This window comes from Mastigoproctus giganteus, chromosome 12 (genome assembly GCF_048544385.1).
Source record: "Mastigoproctus giganteus isolate SK-2022 chromosome 12, ASM4854438v1, whole genome shotgun sequence".
Lineage (NCBI taxonomy): Eukaryota > Metazoa > Arthropoda > Arachnida > Uropygi > Thelyphonidae > Mastigoproctus > Mastigoproctus giganteus.
Genome location: NC_143586.1, coordinates 30,616,072 through 30,636,014, shown reverse-complemented (window position 1 = coordinate 30,636,014; position 19,943 = coordinate 30,616,072). Strand labels below are relative to the sequence as shown.

At 36.7% G+C, this 19,943-nt stretch overlaps 1 protein-coding gene and 1 pseudogene across 2 annotated transcripts in view; both read right to left on the bottom strand.

Annotated features, from left to right (window-relative positions):
• Positions 1–879: 879 nt before the first annotated feature.
• On the bottom strand, positions 880–19,938 carry LOC150076843 (protein argonaute-2 pseudogene; annotated as a pseudogene). Its single transcript, XR_016547679.1, has 2 exons — positions 17,879–19,938; positions 880–983 (listed from the first exon to the last, which is right to left on the bottom strand). The product of XR_016547679.1 is annotated as a protein argonaute-2 pseudogene (transcript).
• Positions 19,888–19,943, bottom strand: part of LOC150076842 (protein argonaute-4-like) — a 51,861-nt gene continuing 51,805 nt past the window's right edge. The window contains exon 3 of the mRNA XM_090385700.1: positions 19,888–19,897. Coding sequence (XP_090241826.1) covers positions 19,888–19,897 — 10 coding nt within the window. The remainder of the gene's footprint in view (positions 19,898–19,943) is intronic.

The window sequence follows — 19,943 nt, the reverse complement described above, 5'->3', positions numbered from 1 at the left end:
ATATTCAGCTGAAGTAGTAAGGATAGATCTTTCTAGTTTAATCCTGGTGTGATGTGACACTTTGGCTGGATCCTTCACATAATCAGAATCCACTATAAACATACATTAGCGAAATATCTGCATTATATTCCATATATCTCTTATGGGCTGTGCGTGTGTGTGGTGGGGGGAGAACAAATGTACAAGGCTATGAATAATAAGGAGTGAGAGATAAATTGTCATCTTATAATCCAAGTAAATAGATAAAAAGGTCTATAAAACTAGATTGAAACCTGTAACATTCATTAGTAAACTTAATTGATAAAAGTGCAAGGGGTATTTAAGACAGCTGAGAACAAGGATAATGAAGGATTTTTTTAATAACATGACAACCTGGATGCATTTCCAATCTAATATAATCAAAGAACTTTTGAGAATCTTTGTTATCCCATCTTTTAGAGCATGTCTCACAGATATATGCTGAAGAACAATAGCACAGATTCCTGAAAGCTTCTTAATTTTGTATTCTGAAGTTATGGATTGAAAAAGCATTGAAGATGCCAGCTATGCTAGCTAAAGCTTCAACAGAAAGGAATCTCCCTCTACAGAAACTTAATAGCCACAGGATTCAAAAAGATAAACACTCCTAGCTACTTTTTTTTTCTTCTTCAGCTAATTTGGAAACTAGTTCTAGAACCAATAACAGTAATTAACATACAATCACTAATACTGATTTTCACAGTTCCAATAGTTACATCCTTTAAAATAAGAAATTATCATGCAAGAGCTACACTATTATTACAAATGTGATTCAGTAAATACAGTTTGAGCATGATAACAGTAAAAAGTAAAATTAGTGGCTATATAACAGAAAATATATTCCAAATAAATTTACAGTTGCACTGGTATCGCAGGAAGGATAAAAACTTCACGAAATATACCTTATTTTCTTCTAAAACCTCACAACGGCACTAAAATGTTGCGCACATGATTCTGTCTGGCTGCTGCAACACAAAAAAAACTGATAATGTAACATACCAACCTAGGTGGGTTGGTGTGTTAAGACTAAGGTGCTAAAGAAATACAGCAATAAAAGTTCAAAAAATATAAACTAAATTAAAACATTTTTATAGTTCATAAACATATAAACTATAAAATAAACTAATGATATAAACATAAAAAACAGAGCGTCTAAAGAAATAAAGCAAGAAGCAGTCATAGCTAGTGTTCAAATGCAAGGGTACACATTGCACAAAAATTTAAACTGACCACAGTTAAAGCTCATATGGCTGATAAATACAGCAATGTTCTTGTATTCTCTATCATGTGAACTCCTGACTTCATTCAGTTGTCCCAGAGAATAAACAGAATTTTTTTTAAATAGTATATGGTCTAAATAAAGAATTGTGTGAGTTGAGTGTCTATAGGATAAAAACACCCAACTCACACAATTGTGAGTTGGGTGTTTTTATCTGACTGACTGTGTTTTTAACTGACTTTCTAGGGGGAGGAGGAAAAACTTTTGAATAACCACTGGTTAAAGTTACAATGATACAGAAAAGGCAATAAATTACCCCAGTTCCATTGGGAATTGAAATCAGCGATTTTCAGACTGACTGATGTTGTGGTAAAACATCAGTCAGCTACTATACTATGTGAAAGACCATACAATTGTTTGTACTTACCAGTGGTAGAAGTCACAGTACCGCAAAATGATATAGCAAAAAATAAATAGCACTTATTTATTAAAATAAATGTACACAAAAACTGCAATTGTAATTTCCTGATAGTGGTAGCCAAGTTAAAAAAAAAAAAAAAAAAAGGTGAGAACCAGACATTGTGCTGTTGCAAAAAAAAAAAAAAAAAAAAAGCAAATATTCCAAAGAATACATAAAAGAAATTAATGAATAAAATTTTTGAAAAAATAATATTAAATAAAATAAAGTGAAAGTTTACAATACTATGAAGGTTCATACAATGAAGAGGACAAAGAGGAGAAAATTATCAGAAAAAGAAAAATTTACTGATCACCCGTAACAGACATCCATTTGCAGTAGACACTTAAATGTATATAAATGTTATGATTTTATTATTAAGGGGAAAAACTTAAAGGTAAAAGATATCTGATAAGCCAGGGCCTTTCCGGTAGTAACAGAGCTTTCACGTGACTCATTATAAATAGTAGAAAGTAGTCAGATGACAATCTCTAGGATTCTTTATACTGAGACAGGCGCAAATATCTCAGTATAAAGAACTCACTGCACTGTAACCTTTTCTCTTCCCAGATGAACCCTTGAAATCAGTGGCACTCCTAGAATCTTCTAAAAGGGATGGCTACAGCAGTATTCTTGGGAATCAATTATTAAGCTTTAATCATGATGCAGAAGTAAAAAAAAAAAAAAAAATCCCACATTCTGATCATGAGGGGAACACTATAGCACCTACCTGGGTCCACCACTGCAGGAGATTTTACCTTCTAACTTTATTCTACTATTTTATAACTTTGCAATAGATAGGTTTGTATGAGATATTAGAGATTATGAACACATGTGAGTGTAAAGGAAGCTAAACAAAGCAACAGGCAGAGTGTACTGTACTCTTTACAGTGGCATTCTAGTATAGATAATGTTTTATTGACACGCTACTGTAGAGTAGCATGCCAAACATTTTTCTTTGGGGCAGGCCAAGAATCAGAGCCAATGCTTTGACCTAGAGAAAATTAATCAAATTGGGTCTCTGGGAAGAGGATGAAGCATGGCAGTTCCTATCCTCCCAGCAGTACTGATCCTCTAAATCATCCTCATTATTCATGTTCTGCCCAGTCAGTTACAGAATGTTTCAAGACAGTGGCACTACACAATGGGCAAGAATTATGAAGGGCTGGCTCAAAGTATTTCAACTATATTTTTTCCCACTACAATACCCAAATTTAAATCGAACTGAGAACTTCATTGGATAATTTGGAAAGATGCTGAGGCAAACAACAGATGCTATGCGAGGAGTTCATGCTTCCGGAGGATTGAGCCAAATCACCAAATACCCAAGCACATCTTGTAGAATCAATATGTGCTTGGGTATCTGGTAATTTAAGTATCTGCTTTCATCACCTCCAGAAAAACAAATTTATCTGCCACTAACTGGACATATAAGCTTGTTTTTCTGGAATAATTTCAAGCATTTTCTAAATAAAATTGCTCAAACTTACTAAAAACAAACTATTTCAGACAAAATGCCATCCTTTTAACATCTCCAAACTGCTAACTAAAAGAAATTTTCTTTTCACATCGTCTTAAATTTTTCATATACCATACAATAGCATTTATAGCCACCCACACCACATTTTGGTGGGTATTCCTGTCTCATTAGGGAGTAGATAACTCTTCCAGTTAGTGCAAATTTAGCAAAAGTCAAGAAAACAACTTCATAAGAGGAAGAGTCAGCACAATATAAATTTTATTTGTCCTTTCTATTTAATTCAACAATTGTTAAAACTCTATTTGTCTTAACTTTCCAAATTCAATCTTCCACCTAGGATTAGAAATGAAACCTTTATCTGAAATACAAAAGCAGTGAGTAGTAGTGGGAGAAGTATAAGCTTTTACTTCTTCAACTACTACTCTTATACCATCGCTTATGCAGCTGCTCCTGTTGTCAACTGTTTTGCCAAGCCTGCATATTACTAGGCTTGAAAAATGCTGTGTCTGATCTATTGCTGCTGTCTTGTCTAGGTGAACTTGTATCACCTCTTTAACCAGCGACTCCATTATTTTCCCCAGAAGTTAAAAGTTAAACTAACAGGTCTATAATTATTTGTGTCACCCTTTGAAGCCCCTCTGTGAACTGGGGATACATTTGCACATCTCCAGTCCATGGGGACCTCCCCTGACTCGAAGGATACTCTCATAATTATGGCTAAGGGTTTGCTTACTTCCCATGCTGCCTCCTTCATTATAACTGGATAGATTCCATCTGCCCCAGGTGCCTTTTTTATGTTTAACTTCAACAATTTCTCCTCCACTTTGCTCTAAGTTATCAAAAAATCACTGAGCTCCCTGTTAGAGTTTGATAAACTTCTGACATCCCCTTCCTTGAATACAAGATTACAAGACATTCTGATTTACTGGCCTATTTATTTTTCTGCACAGCTGTTCATTGTACTCATCAGCATCATTAGACCTATAACATACTTCTACTCTCATTTTCCCTTACTACCCAGTGTTGATGTCACACCAAACAGACTCAACATTGCACTGTGCACCCGTGACAACTGGATGCACTTCCTTAGATTTTATGTGTTTCTTAACTAACAGCATAACCCCTCCTCCCTTCTTACCCTGCCTGTCCTTTCTGTACACATTGTACTCCTCAAATTCCAATTCTGCACTGCTTATATCTGTGTGACACCATGTCCCTGATATCCCAACAATATCTGCTTTTGATGTCTTGATCAGCACTTCAAATTCATCAATTTTATTTACTATACTTCTAGTATTAGTGTACAGGCAAGTATACATGCACTTGTTCGTACTCTTAGTTACCTTAACACAGCTTGTGTATTTACTTGTTCCATGACTCTCAGCAGCTCTCGAAATTCCCAGCAACTTGCTCTCCAGGCTGCTGCTCATTACAATAGAAGCAGTGCAAGAATCACTTTCGCTTTTGCCTGCGGCTACTGTTAATCTTTTATTCTGTGAATCCCCCAAACTAGCATTTTTTTTTGACCCACCTAACACTGCCTCAATACTTGCACCTTTTCTATTTAAGTGTATCCCAGTCCTGTAGAAGCAGTCTCTCCCATTAGCAAATTGAAAACATTTCTCTTTTGGGAAATTCTATATGTAAAGTAGCGAAATGCAAGGTTAACTCAGTGTCAAACATGGAATCTGCACCAGTGTGATAAAGCTAAAAACTAAATTCAAAACACTGCATTATAAACTATTTAGACTTAAATATTCAGAAAACATAACATTACAAGAAAGCAATGTGAAATCAAAAAGAACAAGAAAATTTGCAGTTTCATATACAATTCCATTCACAGAGAGGAAAACTGGTGAGTTGAAACTTCACCTCAATAAAGAATTCTTTTATTGTCAAGCTTTTTTTTTTTTTTTTTGTTATAGGCCAGGAATGTCAAAAGAAGGGAAATACTGCTAACGTTTCAGCCAACCCCATAAACCATTAAGAGCTGATAAACTAACAAAAGGTAGTTTATCAAGTAATGGTAAACTGTAATTGTAAGATGGAATGGTAGTAGTGCTGCATGGTAGTACATGGTAAAACAAGATTAACTTAATTGAATTGATGAATTGGTTATCAGTATAAGGTCATTGGAAAAGTGTCACAAGATAGGAAAAATGCTCTTGTATCTGCAATTCTGTCCAGACAGAACAGATTAGGAGGATTTTGTGATGAAAGCCTTCTGGATTAACTCTAGTCTTGATACACTCTGCAAGGCTTATTGAAGGGGGGATTTTTTTCAGTATGGCCTTAGTTGATATAAAATTTATTTTGTAAAGCCTATTCATTTAAACAGAAGAGGTACAAGTTTTTTTTTACTGATGCCAGTGAGGAGGCATTACAGATTCAAGACAACTGCTGGGGGTGGGGGGTTGGCAAACAATTGGCTTAGATAAGTGGCTGCAATCTACTTATACAGTGGAAGACAATGAATGGAAATACACATGGCAACAATTTTTTTGAACCAACTGGATGACTGCTACTTATAGGTCTAAGAGAATACAAGGGGTTCTAATTTCTTAGATCTAGTTCTCACTAAGGAGCCTAACTACTGCAACCTTAGCAGTGGAGGAACCAATAGTAGGCGATGATTACAATATCATAAAATATGCTTTATCTAAAGAAACTGATTTGTTCAAAAGTAAAAGGTATGAGCTTCAATTTCAAGAAAGGGGAACTGTAATGGAATGAACTATTTCTTTGGCTCTAACTGGAGATACTATTTCACCACATCAGATAAAAAGTAATATGGGAAATATTCAACGGTTTTATGATAATACTCGCTATAATGTTGGTGAACATTATAGTGGAACATTAAAGATACACAAAAATCACTTTCCAGTATTTAATTGTACAGTCAGTCCTCGTATAGCACGATAGTCGTGTTCCTAGAAATCCTCGTGCAACGCAAAACGTGCAATATAAATAACAGGCCCTAAGGGAAAAATAGGGTTAGGTGCTGACCACCCAAGATTGAACACACATTTGTAACCAAAACATTATCAAACAATAAATAATCGTAATAAAATATTGCTAATGCTTTTGCTTCTATCGTAAGCAAACTTTTTTTTTTTGTTTGATTTTCTATCGAAACAGATGACAGCCGTTCCATCTCTTCCAATTCTTTGTGTCTTAATCTAATGGATTTTAATTACACTTTGAGTTGTTCCTGCTATGAAAGTTGTTTTTATTTTCTCTGCATTCTTTGTAATTCTTGTCGTTGCCTCATTTAGGCCAGTAGCATGTGCAAATCACATGGTCTTAATTTCGCTCGAAGTGTTTCAAAATTTCGTATTTTATCTCCATCAACAGAGACGGACTGGCCATAAGCCTTGCCGGGGAAACCCCAGTGGGCCGGAGGCCAGAAGAGGATGGAGGCCGGTGTGATTTTGGCCATAAACACTAGTATGAGGCCACTACAAATTTTCCCGGGTAAGAATTTTTGACCCAGTCCGCCTCTGTTTATCGATATTGCTTTTCTTTTTCTCTCTGAATCTGTAGTGTCTTCACCACCAGGATGCTTCCTTTTCACACCTTTTAAGTATTTTACTCATTTTTAGGGAATAAAGCACAATTACAAAATGAGGAGGCACGCTTGATACACATAAACAAAGCTGCACGCGTGTAGCAACTGAATAAACAACACCGTAAAGGCAGAGACACACTAACACCTCACTAGCTCACATTTTACTAAAGCACATTTCTGGGTGTTTACTACCATAAAACAATAAAAACTATTTCCAGCTGCATTTCTGCTATTGGAACCTGTCATAAACTGGTAGTAAACTCGATCTAATTGCATTTGCGATAATACCGATAGCTGGAATTGTGTGGGTTTTTACGTTCTTATGGCGAAAAGTGTTTCCCCCTTCACTGATATAAAAAACAAATACATTTTCAGAATCTTCTCTTCATTGCTATCGTGTTGCGTTCAGTTGAGGTGATTCCGTGTTCGACTGCCATTTCTTGTAAACACAAAGGCAAATCGTGCATAAGCGAATTTGGTTCGTGTTATATACGATATCTTTCCCCTATTTATAAATCGTGTATGATCAAATTCGTGTAGTGTAAACACGTGTCATACAAAGACTGACTGTATATTAAAAAAGTTCACTTGGAATTACTTGAATGAATAAATAAATAATTTTTGCCAGCAAGTTTTTTGATATACTACAGGTTTAAAACAGTTGCAAAACATCACTTTAAATAATTCTCTGTAATTTCCCATAATGAAGTAATTAAATTTTTTGAAGATGTTAAATGGAAGCCATTGCAAGTGACGATTTGATCCGCAGCTCCCCACCTCTCTCTCTCGAACAGAAATTCATGCTTGAGATTATTGACATGTTTATTCATTTACCAACTTTGAAAACTTGGAATGAAAGGCTATTTTCCAGAAGAATGGAACATCCATCTTTGCTATTTTTACATGCCGGTTTCAGAAGCAGAATTTCAAGGGAGGTGGATATACTTCTGATATGGCTCAGCTATAATGAAATTTTAATTCTCACTATTTGCCATAGCACTGCCCAACACAAAATAAATCTCAGTACTCTGTTATTAACAAGTTAACCACTATGGAACACAGCAGATGCTACTCACTGTCCATTGTATCATACAGATATTCAAGTAGCCTGGTAAGCCCAGATATGATTTTATACTGCAGTAATGTGAACTACCTAATAGATAGACTGCTTTATAAAATACATATTTTTATATTTCTCTTATGATATTCCAGAAGGAGAGCTACATGCCAGTTTTACAAAATACAGTAATGCAGATATAATAAAATATATCTGCATTACATTAATTATATAACAAATATATCATATTAGTACACAGCTAAACTCTGAATTTAGCAAATTTTTGCAAAGGCAGCATCATTTAAGTTTATATCTCATGTTGTGAATACCTTCACAACGAGTTGTCATGATATTGCACTACTTTGAATAAGTAACGCTTCATGGGTGGTGGTATCCACTGAGAATAAGTAACAACAGTCTTCTCTTTTCATGAAGCGTTACTTATTCAGAGTAGTGCAATATCATGACAACTCGTTGTGAAGGTATTCACAACATGAGATATAAACTTAAATGATGCCGCCTTTGCAAAAATTTGCTAAATTCAGAGTTTAGCTGTGTACTAAATTCATTTGCACTAACTTGTACCTAGTCTAATTCTCTTGTAGCCAGAGGCATAAGCCCTTAATGCATCCTAGTTATACAGGGTGTCTCAAAAATACTGGTACAAACGTTTAGGGGAGATAGGTAACATCTAAAGGAATGTGAATCGCATAGGAACCCATAACCGGAAACGCCACCGTCGGTAGATGGCGCGATAGTTTCCGCACGAAGAGCATGCATCGATATATGAACTGTGAGCTAGCAGACATGCACCTAGTGTATGGATTAGCAGAGGGCAATGGACAAGCCGCTCAACGAATTTATGGAGAATGCTTCCCAGACAGACATATACCGGACCACCGTTTGTTTGCACATGTGCATCAAAATTTGTGCGATTATGAGTCACTTAGAGGTAACAGGAGTTGTGCGGGCAGACCACGTTCGATGCGAACTCTCGCCAGGGAAGAAAGTGTGTTGAATGGCGTCCAGAATAATCCTACTACCAGCACACGTGCCATTGCCTCAGGAGTGTCTCATTGCAGTGTACAGCGTGTCCGGCACGACGATTCCTTACACCCCTTTCATCTCCAAAGGGTTCAGTTACTGCTCCCCCAAGATCATCCTGCACGTGTGGTTTTGCGCAGTGGTTTCTCCAAGAAAGTGTTCAAGATTGAATTTTCCAGCCTATGTTTTGTTCACAGATGAGGCTTATTTCACTCGGGAAGGCTTATTCAATCAGCACAATGCTCATGTGTGGGCTCACGACAACCCACACGGGGTGCGCCCCCATGCGGCACAACATCGCCTCGCAATAAATGTGTGGACAGGTATGGTCGGTGACTGCTTAGTCAGCCCATACCTGTTACCACCCCGCATGAACTCTGCTAAATATCAGATCTTTCTTGAACAAGTTCTACCAGGGTCACTTGATGTTTCAGCAAATGTGAGACGCAACATTTGGTTTCAACATGATGGGGTGCCTGCCCATTATGGAAGGCGTGTTCGTGACCATTTGAACAGGTGTTTTGGGACTGGCCGGGGTGGACCCATTGACTGGCCCCCACGCTCACCTGATTTATCGCCCCTTGATTTCTTTCTGTGGGGGGGGCCTCAAATCTATTGTGTATGAATCGCCTGTGGAGACAGAAATGGATCTCGTGGCAAGACGCGTCTGCGCTGCTGCTACTGTCAAAGAAACTCCAGGTGTGTTTGACCGTGTCCGCCAATCCATGCTGCGTCGGTGTCACGCATGCATCGCGTCTCATGGTGGAACCTTCGAGCATCTGTTGTAACATCATGAAATGCATCCATCTCGTACTTCATTGTTAATATTATGTCAAATAAATGTTTACCACTAATTACTGTCATGTGTCATTTCTGCTTCTTGTGCCTCTGCTACTACTTTCCCGTGACGTTTCCGGTTATGGGTTCCTATGCGATTCACATTCCTTTAGATGTTACCTACCTCCCCTAAACGTTTGTACCAATATTTTTGAGACACCCTGTATAACAAATTTATTGCTAAAGAGACAGATGATGAGAAAAAAAGGTTATGTTGAACAGTCATTATATCGTTGGTTCTCAAAATCAGCAAAAGAACAAAGAAAATTTTGAACATTTAATGTAATTCTATTAATACAACATAGTATAACCTAATTCAGAATATATACTATGATAGTAAACAAGAAAACAGATTCTCCATTCTGCACTGATTGCATGTAGTAAGATTAATTTGTAAATTATATGGGTACAGTACCTATGATGTGTACATACACTGGTGTTCAAACTCTTAAAGTGCATCACCTAGGAATTTCACATTTATAACCCTTTTTAGTGATGGTATGTTACATTAATGACTAACATCACAAATAGAAATATAAACAAAGGATATTTATTAATAGTTAAGGCAAATCTAAGTAATATTTGAGAGGTACTCTCAAAATATTCCAAAATGAGCATTTGCAACGTTTATACAACAGTTTTGGTAAACACGACAATTATGGCTGAAATTTTATCAGAAGCCCTCAATTTGCTTCAGTTTTATCATTTTAAATGGAAAACAAAATGAAAGGTTCACCAGGTGCAAATTAATATTTAGTTAAACCAGCTCTGGCCCTGATGACAGCAGCACACCGTCGAGGCACTGACAAGATCAATTTCTGAAGATAATCAACTGATATTTCGTGATATTTCCAAACACGAATTATGGCTTCCTGAAGTTCACAAAGGGTCTTTGGTTTCTTTCTGGCAAATGCAGATTCTACATGATGCCAACAGTTCTTTATAGGATTCAGGTCCGGGCTGTTTCCTGGCCAGCTAAGAGTTGTAATGGACCATTCTTCCAACCGTTTTTTTACCTGTAATAAATGTAAACACATTACTATCGAACCTCTAGTGCAGAAATGAAGCTAAAGTAACTACAGAAGTGCCTACTTACACTTTTCGCCCAATTCGGAGCAGAGTCATCCTGAAAGATAGTTACTTGGCAGGTTGAAATGGTCTAATGGTTGGCAGCAATTTGCCTTCCAATACAGCCAGGTATTCATTGGCATTTATGGAACCTTTTATGAACTGCAGGTGACGTATTCTACGATACAAAATGCACCCCCATATCATTTGGCTGGTAGGGAATTTCACCGTAGATACCATACAGTCTGGATGGTATTCTTTACCAAGTCTACAGCAAATCGTTTGTCTCCCATCAGAGCACCATGCAGGTTGAATTTCTTCTCATCCAAGAAAATAACTGACTTCCACTGCCTGGAGGTCCATTGACATGCTCCTTGCACCAAATTAATCAGGCCTTTTTAATTTTTTGTGTGAGGAGGGGTTCTTAGGATGACAGGCTACAAATCCATTTTTGAAGAGGAGTCTTCTGTTTTTGTTGTTATTTTGGTTTTTTTAGGAGTATTAGCAACTAAGGCCATATTGCTCCGGGGATATGCGGTGGTCATTCCCTGACCTTTCCGCATCCTCCGTATTTGGTGGTCACGGGCTCGAACCCCGGTCTAATCAAGAAGCGTATGCTACGCACTGCCGCTCCTGCCTATGGAGGCGCCTAGGCGTCTTCTGACTGTTACTGCACTTGCTACCACTCCTTTTATGTTCTTCCCATTCTCTTTTCAGCTCGGACGAAGAAGCTTTACGGTTTTTAAGGCATAAGTGCAAAAACGCAGTCCCGTTTTGACGTAGAGACTCGTTTGCATCCGGTTCCTTTTTTCCTATCAGCAAAACCAGTATTCTTGAGTTTGGAAAGAAATCTACTCACTGTCGACTGATTACAAGACACTCTATAAGCAATATGACGGGAAGAACATCCTTCCACAACGTAAAGCAACAGCACTCTTCCTTCGTGGCATTAACTGCACGTAACTTGCCATCCTGTAAAGCAAGGAATGACTACAACTCTTGCAGAGTGCTAATATAGCTGAAAGTAACAGCTGATGCAATATTACATCATCACCTACACATGTCAATCTTATCTGATGCAATCTGTAAGAAATACTGCCGTATACTTACGTTATTCGGACGACAATTACAATTTTAAGGGGTGATGCACTTTCTTTGAACACCAGTGTACATATATAGTGAAGCCTAAACACAGACATGTTTTTAAAGGGAAATATGAAGGTGCAAAATAGTGGTTAATTCACTCAGTTAGGCTGCACTTGAAAAAAATTATTTACAAGTTTTAATCCATGAGCATCCTTCAGCAAAATTTCTTGCTCAACTATCACTACAAATTTCAGCTTCCATTGTGTCTGCAACAAATTCCTCTTCGTTCATTCATGCATATCATTAAACACAATGTCCACGTGGCTATGCTTTGGCAAGTCTTCAAAACATTTATTAAGTTTAAGCAATGATGCATGTCTTCGAATTTATTTGCTATTATAGGACCATTCTTCACAATTAATAGAAGCAAAAACACACGAAGCTTCATTCATTGCATCATTCAAGGCAATAAATCCTACATGTTTGAAGCAGTCAATGATCACTTTTTTTGTCACTTTCATTCCATGCTGAAACACAAATATAGTTTGCAGTATGCAATTTTGCATTGTTTTAAGACAACACAATTTTGTTCAATAGCATTGTTCAACAGTTTTTCTTAGAAGCATTGGATTACACCTTGACCAAATGGCCAAGGAATTGATGTCATATTAGGTGGCAGGTACTCAACAGTGATTGCATGTAGGCTATTGACTTGGCAATGAGGATTGCAGTTATCTACAAATAGCAAGTTTTCTATTTTTGCTGCTCATCTTGCAATCTAAATCATCCATTCTTTGAAGATTTTGGATGGCATCTAAGATGCTGTTGTTGTTATTTGGTTTTTAGGAGCATTAGCAACTAAGGTCATATTGCTCTGGGGATATGCGGTGGTCATTCCCTGACCTTTCCACATCCTCCGTATTTGGTGGTCACGGGCTCGAACCCCGGTCTAATCAAGAAGCATGTGCTACGCACTGCTGCTCCTGGCCACGGAGGCGCCACATCTAAGATGCTTTTGGTTTGCTTGTTATGTAGTAGGCAACATCTTCAAACCTTTAAATAAAGCATTGAGGCTTCCACAATGATTAGTGAGAGAGCTTCTCTGTGCCAAACATGTTTCCTACTTGGAGAATGGTAATCTTTTTTTCTTCTTCTTCTTCTTCTTTTCTGCTACTACATTTCTTACCTTTAAATGTAATCATTTTATCCAGTAGCAACTTGGAAAAAAAAAATTGTTTTATCAATGCTGGAAATGTCATTCTGGTCATGTCAACAAAACATTTTTTAAACGACCTTCTTTCACGGCTTCACTGTAAACTGCTGCACTTTTCCCCACACACTTTGTTGAAGACAGCAAGTCTTAAATTTCTGGAACCCTCCACCAGAAAACTTGAAATCTTCAGTATTCATCCAATGCGGAAATGATTACCCTCAGTTTGTAAAAGATATTTTTTTTTGTGTTTTTTTTTTGCACACATCATCATTAGCCATTCGAAGAGCACCTTTTCAAGATTCAGATACTTCAACTTTTGTGGCCTGACCTTACCTGGTGCAACAGGTTTCTCTACGCTTTTGATCATTTTGATTTTTTTGAATGGTGAACAGATTACTTTAAGGAATGCTGAACAGTTAAGTGATGCTGTCATTTTTAGAACACTCTGCATTATTTACATCTTGTAAAATCTTAATTTTGTTGAAATTGGCATGACAATAAATATACAGTCTATAAGAACCATATGATGAAATTAACTTCTAGTCTAAGTTAATTTCATTATGCCAACAAGAAATTTCAATGAGTGTAGCATATCAACAGCAAGCAATTTTTCACGGTCAACTTTCATTTCATCATTAGCTTCAATAAGTTAGTGCTTTTTCGTTTTGAAATACAAATACTGTAATAAAAAAAGGGTAAAAAACAAGATAGTAGTGGAAATTTTTGGGTCATTATAGATAATTTGTTTGTGGTTAATTTGTAAGTGGAAGAATAATTTGGTTGGTGTTATTGCTGAATAAATTTTCAGTTGATGATTAGTGGACTGCATGTGTTGGCCGAGTTCAGTTGTATAGTATTGCATTTGTAAACTGACTTGGTGATAATAGGCTCTGGTATTAGACTCCATATTTAACTGTAGTGATGCCAATGTAACATGCTTTACATTCTTGTTAACAGTGAATTAAATATGCTATGTTACCGATGTCTGAAATATTGTACATAAAAGTGTCTTTAAAATTGCTAAAGTACATACTGATTTTATTATAAGATGAAAATAGTAAAGTGAGTTAACCTGAGAATATGTTTTTGAGTTGTCAAGAATGAAAAACAAAAAATGAATGAATATAATATGAAAGGATTATTTTTTGTGTTTATAAAATAAAGAGACTTTTTTTTTTTAGCACTAGTAGAGGCATATGATGCACGAAAGCAAACTTATATAGCAAAAAAAAAAAAAAAACTCCTTCCCATTTCACCTTTCCATTAACTCCAACCGTTTGTCTAGTACTGCTCTGAATTTATTTAAGCTGTCAACTTTTATGACATATGGAAGTTTGTTCAAGCAATCAACCACCCACTGGCTAAAGGCCAATTTCTGCACATCAATTCTACAATTGTCTCTTCTCAATTTGAATTTATGTCCCCTCAGGTGACTAATCTGGGCAAGAGGAAGAATCCCATCAGCAGTGAATTTGCTCAAACCATTCAAGGCTTTATACACCTCAATCAGATCACCTTGCAAGTGCCTAGTCTCCAGACACTGCAATTTGCAGTACTTGTCTTTCTTTGTACGAGCAACCCTTCGTTCCATTCACCAATCTCGTTGCCCTTCTCTGTACTTGTTCAAGCAGCTCTACATCATTCCTAAAATGAGGCCTTCAAACCTGTATACAGTACTCAAGGTGTGGCCCGGCCACTGCTTTATACAAAGGGAGAATCACCTCCTTATCCCTGCTAGAAAAATTCCTGTATATCATTGACAAGACACCATGAGCTACTCTTGCAGACGCACACGCTTCTTGATTAGACCAGGGTTCGAGCCCGTCCCCACCAAATACAGAGGATGCGGAAAAGTTAGGGAATGACCACCGTATGTCCCCGGAGCAATATGGCCTTAGTTGCTAATGCTCCTAAAAAAAAAAAAAAAAAAAAACAACAAATAACTAACAAAATAATAAATAACTCTTACAGACTATCTGTACTGCTCAGAAAACTTCATATCTGACTGCACAATTATCCCAGGTCTTTTTCATTCTCTACCACCCTGAGTGTAGTACCACACAGTTGATATGTTACTCTGGGGTTACTGCTACCCACATGCAGTACTTTACATTTGTCAATGTTAAACTTCAGTTGCCATCTCTCAGCAGTCTGCTCAAATTTTCTAGATCCTGTTGCAGTAGCACACTGCTATTACTGTCATTAACAACCCTGCCAACTCTTGTATCGTCTACAAACTTGGACATTAAGCCTGATATACATTCATCAATATCATTGATAAATACAGAAAACAACAATGGGCCCAACACAGATCTTGGGGGATACCACAAATAATATTAGTCCACAAAGAGCAGTGTCCATTGATTACCACTCTGTCTTCTCCCTCAACCATCCCTTTATCCATTACAGCAACTTGCCCTTAATGCCATACTGCTCCAATTTGTACAGCAACCTTATGTATTAAAAGTATTAAAAGCTTTCCTGAAATCCAAATATATGATATCAAAATTATTTTTTGCATCCAGTTCCTTTGTAACCACATCATAGTATCCAATCAAATTGGTCTGACAAGATTTTCCCTTAACTAACCCATGCTGTGTCTGAAGTATAATTGCAGCCTCGTCTAGATGATCCTGCATTACTTCTTTTACAAGTGCCTCCAGTATTTTCCCTGGAACAGAAGGTAAACTAACATCTCTGAAATTACTTGTCACCCTTTGATCCCCTTTGTGAATTGGGGTCACATTTGCACATCTCCAGTCCATGACGGCCTCCCCTTTTTATTGCTAGGTGATTTTGTAATCTACAACTTGTTTTGTATATGGTATTTTGAATGAGACTATGTGGATATTTCCTTTTTAAGAAAGCATTAGTTAAGTATTGCAATTCTGTTTGTAAGTCATTCTCAAAACCACAGTATTTACACAAATCAAAAATGCAATAAAATATTGATATTATAAGAATGACTTACAAACAGAAGTGTAAGTCATTCTTATAATATCAATATTTTATTGCACAATATTAGTAATGGTAGTAGCATATGAAACTTTTACAGCAAAAAAAAAGAAAAGAAACCCCTTCCCATTTCATCTGTCCATCCCCTCTAACCCTCTAATAGTTTGTCTAGTTATTACATGAACTGCACCATAGGTGCAGTTCAAGTTATTATTAGTTCTAGTTATTACTTATTAAGTTCTAGTTATTACTTGAACTGCACTTCTGTAAACTGACTTGGTGATAATAGTTCAAGTAATAACTAGACTAGACTAGTTCAAACCCAAAACTCCCCTTCCTTCCTTCCTTCCTTCCTTACCATTATGAATCAACTGATTCAAAAGTTCCCTGTTCAGATTCTTGGTTTAACACTGATTTTATGTAATTAAAACCAAATGGCAAGCATTGAGTAAGATGCAATTTAACTTTAAACAATTTTCAATAACCACACCTTTTAAATTAACCACATTCATTAACACATAAGCAGTTGGGAGGCAAGTTCTGGTATTTTAGGTTTCCTATCTCTTCATTGTGTACTCATGAAGATAATGAGCTGTACAACTAGTTAGTTATACTGGTTATAGGCTTTAAATCTATTGTTTGTGTGTCAATACATTGTTTATGGAAGATATTAACCAAAAATATAAGGAAGAAAACATTCCTCCAGCTGTATTCATATTGGGGATTTTTTCTCTTCATTCTCAGCTGCTCTAAAGTGATGTCAGGCGCCTCCGTAGCCAGGTGGGCAGGAGCAGCAGTGCATAGCACACGCTTCTTGATTAGACCGTGATTCGAGCCAGTGACCACCAAATACGGAGGATGTGAAAAGGTCAGGGAATGACCACCGCATATTCCTGGAGCAATATGTCTTAGTTGCTAATGCTCCTAAAAACCAAATAACAAACAAGTGATGTCAAACTGGTCACAAGCTCACATTAAGTTACAAAGTTTACTCAATAAATGAAAAAAATGTCACCCTTTTTTATGTGTATTCTTAAAGATAAATGCGATCACTGATATGAGTGCCAGATTGCTTTCTTAATATTTACAGATTATAAAATAATTATTTTTATTTTTTGTAAAATGTGCAAAATTTATAATTCTCGATTATAGTGCTAGATTTTCAAAATTTCCTATGTGAATTAGTAGCCATCAAAATTGCCAACTTCTTAGTGCCCATGTTTTACAGTGGAAATTCTAACATGTGCCTCCTCTCAACAATAAAATTTGTTCAGCTAATGCTAAGAAAACAAGATTATGCAATGCTGTAATAACAAGTGATTTCTCCCACCCCATTTGGAAGTACACATATTTTCCATCATTCTTATCTTACAATTCAGGCATCAACAGATGAATGAGCAGTTCAAAAACCATTAGTCATAGCTCCCAATGTTGCTAAATATCCCAGACTTTATAGTTTCATATTTTGACAAACCAAATTTACATGCAAATTTCCTAAAGATTACTGACTGTTACTGTTCTAGCTAATCAACAGAATGAATTATACCTCAACAAAACTAGACAGCAGGACAATATTTAGATCATGTCTAGGGCAATGGAGGCAGGCAATACAAGATACAAAAATCAACCGAAAACATTAGATCTGGCAGAGAAATGCTCAGCTGTATTCAGCAATCATGCTGAGTGTAACACTTTGAGGGGGGGGGGGGCAGGTGGTTGAAATTCAAATGAATATAAAATCAACTTTTTATTTATAATAGCTGCAATTTAAAAAAATTAAACAATTACAAAATAAAGTGACACTTTCTAGCAAGAAGGCTAAAACTTGGCAAAGTTTAAATATCTAATATTCTGATACCACTGTATAAATACTCACCAATCAAATTTTAAACAAAATACATTGTGCTTTTCAAACTTTCTAAAACTCTCACAGCCTCGATTAAATTTGGTGGCAGGGAAACAGGCGCCTCAGAAGATACAGTGCTACTCGCACTTGATTCAACTTGATTCAAAAGATGCTGCCTTGCCCGAAAAGCAGCCAGATGGGCATACTGAACAGGAGCCGGTATTGATATGCTACGGGTACAACGAGCATATATGTGACACAAGTAATATGTCATCTTTTGCAGTTCGTCTGCAGTAAAATTATTATCATCCCATAAAACTGTATAATGGGATGGTCTACTTGTTCCCTGAATGCCAAAATGACTACAGAGAAAAAAATCAAAGTTAACTGGGTGGGTTACGAATTTATCAACTGTGGTCCCTGGAGGAATATTCCTCATCCTTCCAACACCGTCTCTGCCATCAAATGGCTTAAAACGAGTATGATGTCTTTTCTGTACCACAATAAAGGAAATACCTGGTTTATAATCCCCTCCTCCACTTAGTTCATCACATGCTTGTCTCAGCTGCCGTATCTCTCTTCGCTGAACGATTTCAAATTGCCCTTCACTGACTCCATCACGATAAAGAATTATTTTTTCCGGTTTCATACCTCTGGTGTTTCTATAAAATGCTTTCAATAATTCTTTAATCATATCTTTAAATTCCACAATAATTTCTTCTTTTTCTTTCATTTCATTCTTGTCTGCCTGAACTCGGACAGAAACAGCATACCTTGAGGGGTGTGAATCAAGACTACCTACAACAGCTGCAATGGATGGCTTAATTTTGTCACCAGGAGCAGGATGACTAACATCTGCACCAATAATTATAATTGGTTTATTGAATATCTGTGGTTTTTCAGCTCTTAATAAAGCATTATTAATCCCACCTGTTTTTGCATTTATTTTTTGACAGATATTACTTATTAAAGGAGGATTACACTTCTTCACTACATTAATATCTTTCACACACTGGGTTACAAGACCTAACTGAGTCTCAGCAGCTTGCTTAATTTCAGCGTAACATGACATTCTACTTGAAAGAACAATTACAACTAAATCAGGTGCATATTTCTGTTGTACGTTTTTCAAAATATCACCAATGGGTCTATTATCACAAAAACGAATGTCAATAGGCTGACCAATATCCATACCAGAGGAACATCCAATATCAGACAACATGTTGGCAAACTTCCTTAACTGCTGCATACCACAGAATCTCTGGTCACTAAAACTTAACAAAACCCACTTATCAATGTGCGCACCCATGAAAAACATCTTCTCTCTCATGTCCCAGGCTCCTTCTCTAGGCTTTATTTGTTTGTTTTCACTATAGCATACATGTGGTGGATCAATGATTCTTCCTTCAAGCTGCAAAGGTTTTGTATTTATTCTCAAATTGAATTCTTTAATAAAGGGATCATTGTGGAATGATGCATTACGTACTGTTTCTTCAATATTTCTAAATCGTTCTTCTGGTGGACGAGCTGTGTATCTGATCATTTCAGCTGTCTGATTTTCAGTCAATTTTTTCCTACAGTGTTGACCCTCAACAAGTTTACAGACTTCCAATGGTAAATAGATATTTTTTTGTTCAGTGCCAACTTGTAGACAAGGTAAATTTGGATACCGAAGTCTACATTTGTAAGTTTCTAAAAAATAGTCTGACACCTTCTTTTCAATTTCTTTCCCATCTTCCTTCATTCTAAATCTCAATCTGTTAGCAGGCTCTTGTGTTACTTTTAGAACACGATATTTTCTAGGATATTTCATATGTGTGACAACAATTCTCAACCCTTTCAATTCTTTGGTAAGCAGCACCCTATCTGAATCCCGTAACTGTTTTATCTGTTCCAGCCTATTTATATCGATTCTAAGAATTTCACATATAAAATTCAACACTGGTCCACTTTCATAGAAAGTGGTAGCAGACATATCAATATTTAACATGGGTTTCCACTGCGCAAGTTGCACGCTCTGGTGGTATCCGAACCAGATTTCACGGCCACCTCCCAAAGAGTGCAATTCTTGTGTATGAGGACGACTGAAAAAAGA